General features: G+C 44.7%; 1 protein-coding gene across 1 annotated transcript in view; it reads right to left on the bottom strand.

Annotated features, from left to right (window-relative positions):
• Positions 1–1,354: 1,354 nt before the first annotated feature.
• Positions 1,355–7,228, bottom strand: part of LOC129630735 (cationic amino acid transporter 3-like) — a 37,825-nt gene continuing 31,951 nt past the window's right edge. The window contains 12 exon segments of the mRNA XM_055551231.1: positions 1,355–1,476; positions 1,644–1,752; positions 2,011–2,177; positions 2,427–2,623; positions 2,824–2,926; positions 3,036–3,175; positions 3,343–3,454; positions 3,457–3,564; positions 3,730–3,842; positions 4,045–4,243; positions 5,620–5,778; positions 6,295–6,691. Coding sequence (XP_055407206.1) covers positions 1,355–1,476; positions 1,644–1,752; positions 2,011–2,177; positions 2,427–2,623; positions 2,824–2,926; positions 3,036–3,175; positions 3,343–3,454; positions 3,457–3,564; positions 3,730–3,842; positions 4,045–4,243; positions 5,620–5,778; positions 6,295–6,691 — 1,926 coding nt within the window.

The following is a 7,228-nucleotide window of genomic DNA, read 5'->3' as shown; positions in this document are numbered from 1 at the left end:
GTTAGTTTCCTGTGATTGTGAATTTCATTCTGTCTGTCCTTTGATGGATGGATGAAGATAGCAGGCTTGTGGAAGCTTCCTGATGGGAGGCACTGGCTATGGGAAAACTGAGTCTTGCTCTGGTGGGGATGCCATGCTCAGGACATCTTTCATCCAATTTTCTGCTTATGGGTGGGGCTGTGTTCTTTCCCCGTAGTTTGGCCTGAGGGCAAACTATTGTAGGGGTAATGGTGGTAATGGCGACCTCTTTCAAAAGGACTTATGCCAGCATCCAGGAGCTTCCAGAATATTTGTGTCCTAATATTTAAAGTGCAACTCTCAACATAATATACAGTTGCCTGTATATTATGGAAAAGAAAAACAACAGAATGATCTCTGTCTGTTTCCAAAGCAAACTGTTCAATATCATGGCAATCCAAGTCTATGCCCTAATCACTAATGCTGTAGAAGCTGAAGTTGAATGGTTTCCATCCAAAAGTGGCAAACTCTGTGTTTTCATTGGAAATAGACATAGGAAGTTGTTTCTCATGTGCCAGGTTAATATTTTATTTCTTCCTCTGGTTACTAGTTACACCGTTGTAATTTCTTTGTGAAAATTCATCTTGCTGCACACTTATGTTGTTGTTATTCTGTTGCTCAGTCATGTCCAACTCCTTGTGACCCCATGGACTACAGCATGCCAGGCTTCCGTCTTTCACTATCTCCCTCAGTTTGCTAAACCTAATGACTACTGAGTCAGTGGTGCCATCCAAATACTTCATCCTCTGTCACCCCCTTCTCTTTCCCTCAATCTTCCCCAGCGTCAGGGTATTTTTCAATGAGTCAGTTCCTTGCATCAGGTGGCCAAAATATTGGAGCTTCAGCTTCAGCATCAGTCCTCACAATGAATATTCAGGGTTGGTTTTCTTTAGGATTGATTGGTTAGATCTCCTTGCTGTCCAAGGGACATTCAAGAGTCTTCTCCAGCATCACAGTTTGAAAGCATCAATTCTTTGGCTCTCAGTCTTCTTTATGGTCCAAATGTCACATCCGTACATGACTACTGGAAAAATCATAGCTTTGACTATATGGACCTTTGTTGGCAAAAGATGTCTCTATTTTTAAATACACTGTCTAAGTTTGTCATAGCTTTTCTTCCAAGGAGCAAGCTTATGAAGCATGTACTTTTCTGTATATATAGCATAATTTGAACAATAACAATTATACAGCATAAAAATAATTTTGTCTGCTGGCAATGAATACCAGGCTTTAAATGCCTCCCACCTTCAAATTCCATAGAGGCTCACAGTGCCTCTTGAACCAGAAGGTACCTCCAGTGCATGAAGGGATTCCACACAGCATCTATTTCCTGTGGTTAAGCTGACTCAGCACCTGGGATGTTTTCATCAAGAGTCTGAGAGATGGAGGCTGGTGGCTGTTGCTCATTGTTCTCCTCCATACTGTGTCGAATCCCGTATCCAAAGTATATGACAGATCCTAGTAGGGAGATGAGATGATGAGAAGGGAAAGTCGGTGTTCTCATCACTTACAAATTCTCAGTAGGCCTCCTATTATGGCATCTGACATAGCTTAGGGGAAGAAGCAGTAGGAAGAGGATTGGGTTTATCACTCAAATATTCTCTTTATCCCAGAAAGTCACTTACCAATAGCCATCCAGATGCCAAATATGGCCCAGGTCCTAGAGGTCATCTGCATCATCAGGTAAATGCTCACAAAGATGTTCACCAGTGGAAGGACAGGCAGAGCAGGGACCTGTGGGCAGAGTCAGTTCATCCCTGACATCTGAAAGGAGACCCTACTCTCCTGTGGGCAGGAAGATTCCAGTGTTCAGGCTGTGTGTTCAGCACCTACTGAGGTTGTATATGTAAAGCACTGAGTGTGGATCAGGGAAGGGTCCATTGCTTTTAGCAACTCCCCTTCTTCCCTGGTCCAGCAAAGGGTGTTTAGGCCATGAAGCATGCAGGCTTCATTCAGTAAAGGTGGACAGTTTGGGCACATAAGGTCACCTACCCTGAACATAAGAGGAGAGAGGTCCTGGGGCTGCCTCCAGATGATGACCGTGACCCCAATGATGAGCAGCAGCAGCAGCACAGCCACTGTCGTGAGCATGGGGTCTCCAGAGAACACCTGGCTGGGCCACTGGGCCAGGATCAGGCTCAGGATGGTTAGCAGGAGAACTGCAGGAGTCAAGGTGAAGGAGAACAGGCTGGACCCAGAAGTCAAAGACGTCAGGACCTTGGGTCACACCCCTCCCCAGGCTGCCCAAATCAAGAAGGGCATCATATCTTTATTACTTCTTAACAACAAAAAACAAAAAAGCAAAAAAACCACACACACACACACACACACACACACACACACACACACATTTACACCCCATTCTCTCAATTTCAGAATACCACCAAAAGAGAAATCCCAATGCTCACCAAGCAGGGAAGCACATCCATAGACAATCTGGCCAGATTTCTGGGTGGGGCTGGTGCTGGTAGGGAACCACAGACTCTTCAGAATGTTCAAGATTCCAGCTTTAGGTACAGATTCCAAAGTAATTTCATCAAGGTCATGCATATCCATTTTCTCCTCTGTTTTCTCATTCTTGCTTAAATTCTGGTCTGGCTGGTACCTGAATTAGAGATATTAAGGCAATACTTAGCAGTCACTGCTCACCCAACACCATGTAGATGTTGGATCCAACAATCCATCTTCTTTCCTGCCTTAAGCAGAGCAAGATTTTTAGAAGACAGAATGAAGGCAGAAGATGATTACCTCGACACTAATCCTCAAGAGTCCAAGGCCCCAAGTCAAGGGGTAGTGGGGTCTTACCTGAGGACAAGGACAGAAAAAGCCACCAGCGAGTAAGCAAGCAGCGTCCCAATTGACACAAGGAACACAAGGTCAGTCAAGTCGAAGAGTAATGCCAAGATCGCTAGAAGGAGGGCACAACAAGGGGGAAAGAGAGAGCGTGAGAAACCACCAGAAATATTTAAGTTAAGAAATTGATCAAAGGAATCGGTTTGGTATTTTTTATTTTTTACCTGTAAGATTTCCAGCAGACATGATGGCCATGATGGGGGTGCCTGTGCAGGCAAAGATCCGGGTAAGTCCCCGGAAAAGGAGCCTGTCCTCTGCCATTGTGTAGATCAAAGGAGATATTCTGAACACGGCAGTATGGAGTCTGGAAGAGAAGATGGAAGTATCTAAGGACGTTGAGAAGCAGGACAGACTGGGTTTCTGCCCTCTCGTCTACAAGGGATAAGATGTCTTTCCTTCTTCTGTCTTATTCCTAAGGGTTGAGACAGCCAAGCATCTGACAGTAGACAGGGAGAAAACCATGACACTGACCTGGATGTAAGAGCACAGAGGGTGCCAACGGCCACGACATATTTGGCGGGGACCCACCAACCATTGAGATGAGCCTGTGGCAAAGGGTTTTCAGGCTGAATCTGGTAGTAGGCACCATGAGGGTGAGTGCCACTGAGACACCAAAATACACCAAAAAGCAGATCAAGAGTGAGATCATGATGCCCAAGGGGATGGCACGTCGAGGATTTACAGCTTCTTTCCCTGCAACAGTGGTGGAGTACTGGCTCAGAAAAACACACTGAGGTGAAAGCAAAACTCCCTCTCTTTCTTGCACCATCAAAAGCAGCTCAACCTCCCAACTTCTGTGCCCAAGGGCAGCCCAGTCTGTACCCATACCCTGGTTGGGACACATGATGACCATGTTACCTTTAATGACAATGCCATCAACACCAAAAAAAGTGTAGAAACATGTAGCTGCTCCCTGGAGAATTCCTTCAAAGCCAAAAGGTGCAAACCCTCCAGATCCCAGAAAGCCCAACCTATGGTGAGAGAAGGAATGAGGAAGAACATGGGGGAGGTGAGTGAGTTCAGCCATTTCTACTGGACTCCTTCCATCATACCACACACAGGTTCTGGGCTCCAGGGACCCTGCTACCTGGGTCCATCAGCCCAGGTTTCTTGTGTTACCACTACATTCCCAGCTCTGCACACCCTCTACTCATATGTTATGGCCTATATTACCCTCCTAAGCCATAGACATCTCTGGATCCAGATCTGGATCCAGTTGTGGCCAATGTGTAGTCCTGTTCCGTGAGCTTCCAATTGTGCAGGTCCCCTTTAATGAAGCCAATGATGATGATGAAGATGAAAACCAAAAGGCTGATTCCTACAGACACTTTGGTAACCAGGATTGACTCATGAGCTCCCAGAACCTGTAGACCTGTGGGAAGATGAAATAGGTGACATCCAAAATAATTAAATTAAAAGACACAGAAAGCAGACAGATCATTTCCCAGGGCTGTGGGTTGTTGGTGGTGAATACACAGACATTGACTGCTCAGCGGGTATAGGGAGCAGTTTTTCCTTTTGGGGTTATGAACATGTTTGGAAGTAGATGGAGGTGATAGTTGCACAACATTGTGAATGTACTAAATGCCATTGAGTGTACACTTTAAGATGGTTAATTATTGTGGCAACCGTCTCACAATATACACATCGAACACCTTAAACTTCTACAATTGTGTATGCTAATTATATCTCAATAAACTAGGAAAAATAAAATGCTTAATTATATGCTATCTGACTTTTCTCACTTAAAAAATCTTTGGTCTCAGTACAGAGGAAAACTTGTCAGTCTAAGTAAATGATTCTCAGCTGGGGGTAATTTGATTCACCAAGGGATATCAGCACTGTCTGGAGAAATTCCAATTATCACAGTTTGGACCTTGGACATCACAGGTATCTAGTGAGCAAAGGCCGGGGATGTAACTCAACACTCAAGAATGATTTTAACAAAAAACTAAAATGCTTGAGCTCCAAAATCATTGTGGATGATGACTGCAGCCACAAAATTAAAAGATGCTTGCTCCTTGGAAGAAAATCTATGACAAACCTAGACAGCATATTAAAAAGCAGAGACATCATTTTGCCAACAAAGGTCTGGATAGTCAAAGCTATGATTTTTCAAGTAGTCATCTATGATGTGAGAGTTGGACCATAAAGAAAGCTGAGCACCGAAAAACTGATGCTTTCAAACTATGATGCTGGAGAAGACTCTTGAGAGTCCCTTGGACAGCAAGGAGATCAATCCAGTCAATCTTAATGGAAATCAGTCCTGAATATTCACTTGAAGGACTGATACTGAAGCTGAAGCTCCAATACTTTGGCTGGAGAGCTTACTCATTGGAAAAGACCCTGATGCTGAAAACAATTGAAGACAAGAAGAGAAGGGGATGACAGAAGATGAATGGTTGGATGGCATCAGTAACTCAATGGGTGTGAGTTTGAGCAAACTGAGGTAGATAGTGAAGGACAGGGAAGCCTGGTGTGCTGTAGTCCATGGGGTTGCAAAGAGTCAGACACAACTTTGAGACTGAACAACAAAAATGCACAGGATAACCCCCACACCAAAGAAATCAGCATATCAGTAGTGCCATGGGTGGGAAATTATGGTCTATGTCTTGCCTTCCTGTCTCTCATATGGCAGACCCTTGTTTCCAGCTCTAATCCTCCAGCATTATTTCACCCCCAAGCTTACCCCCCCAACTCCTCCTCCACACCCCATGTTTTCCATGTTATCACTGACCCCTGTCTCACCTGTGAGCAGCAGAACCAGGCCCAGAGCAAAAAAGTCTACATATGTGGCCAGGAAGTGGGGCACATGCAGAGAAAGCATTCCCTGTAATGTCTGAGAGATGTAGTTCCCAATCAGGCTGTCAAAGACGTAGCTCAAGGCCCTGGCCAAACAGGCAGTTCCTATGGTGGTGGAAGAAGGAATGTTCATGGATAAATATAAATTGCTGTGCTGTGGGACGTAAAAACACAAATCAAATACCCGATCTCAAAGAGTTTCTTTTCATGACTTGGGGAGAACAGACCCAAATGATTCACCAAAATATCAACTGTTTTAATATGTTAGGAGGAGATCAATGTTATTTATGCAAGAAAGAAAAGCAGTAAGTGAGATTGGGAGGGCTAGGATGGGGAGAATATTTTAAGTCAAGTGGTAAAGGAAAGTCCCAGTAAGGTAAAAACTGAGCAAAGACTTCAATATGATGAGAGAATGTTGTCTTTCCTTCTGGGTTCATGGTCCATCATTTAAGGAAACAGGATAAAACTGAGTAGAATGAAGTTGTGGGGTTTTCCTGACACTATTACAAACTTCTCTCCACAAGCTTAATAATAAAGTGCTCATGAATGACTGAGAACCCAATCCTCCAGCATAGTTTCCCAATCTTAAACCCCACACCATTAGCTGGCCCATCATCTCACCAGTGACTAAGCGAAGTATAAGGTTCCAGCCAATGATGAAGGCATAGAGTTGACCCATGGTGACATAGCTGTAGAGATACACAGAACCAGAGAGCGGGCCCCGGGCCCCAAATTCAGCATAGCAGAAAGCAGACAACATAGAGAAGAGGGCAACCACCAAGAATGAAATGATGGTTCCTGGTCCAGCTATGTATTTGGCCACTGCACCAATCAGGATGTACACGCCAGCTTTCAACATCCTGCTCACACCCAAGATCACCAGGTTTAGGATGCTCAGATGAGACACAGGTCTCTCAGACTCCTCTACAGTTTTCAGTGGACGCTTGCGGACTAGCTTCTGACCAAATTGGCGAACTTTCTGACATAGTATCTGAGACATAATTGAGGACACTATGATCTGCTGAGAAAACAAGACAAAAAGGCATTAAGAATGTCCATCTACCCTTGACCATGGGAGTCCAGTTCTATGGAGCATAGAAGTGATGAGGGGCAGGTGGTAAAGGACACTTTTGGGCAAGTTCTCCATCTCTGAGCTTTGGTTTCTCAAACATACATGAAAGTGTCAGTCAGTCAGTCATGTCCACCTCTTTGCAACCCCATGGACTGTAGCCTGCTAGGCTCCTCTGTCCATGGGATTCTCCAGGCAAGAATACTAGAGTGGGTGGCCATTCCCTCCTCCAGGGAATCTTCCTGACCTAGGTATTGAACCTGGGTCTCTTGCACTGTAGGTGGATTCTGTACCATTTGAGTCACCAGGAAAGCCCATAAAGAAGACTCTTAATATGATTCAAAATTACTGGAAAGTTTGCTTGAAGGGAAGTGACATGAAGTGGATTGAAAAGTGAAAGTGAAAGTGAAGTCGCTCAGTCGTGTCCGACTCTGCGACCCCATGGACTGTAACCTACCTGGCTCCTCCCTCCATGGGATTCTGCAG

Source organism: Bubalus kerabau, chromosome 17 (genome assembly GCF_029407905.1).
Source record: "Bubalus kerabau isolate K-KA32 ecotype Philippines breed swamp buffalo chromosome 17, PCC_UOA_SB_1v2, whole genome shotgun sequence".
In the NCBI taxonomy this organism is placed as follows: domain Eukaryota; kingdom Metazoa; phylum Chordata; class Mammalia; order Artiodactyla; family Bovidae; genus Bubalus; species Bubalus kerabau.
The sequence above is the reverse complement of the archived record's forward strand: the minus strand, read 5'-3'. Positions and strand labels throughout refer to the sequence as shown.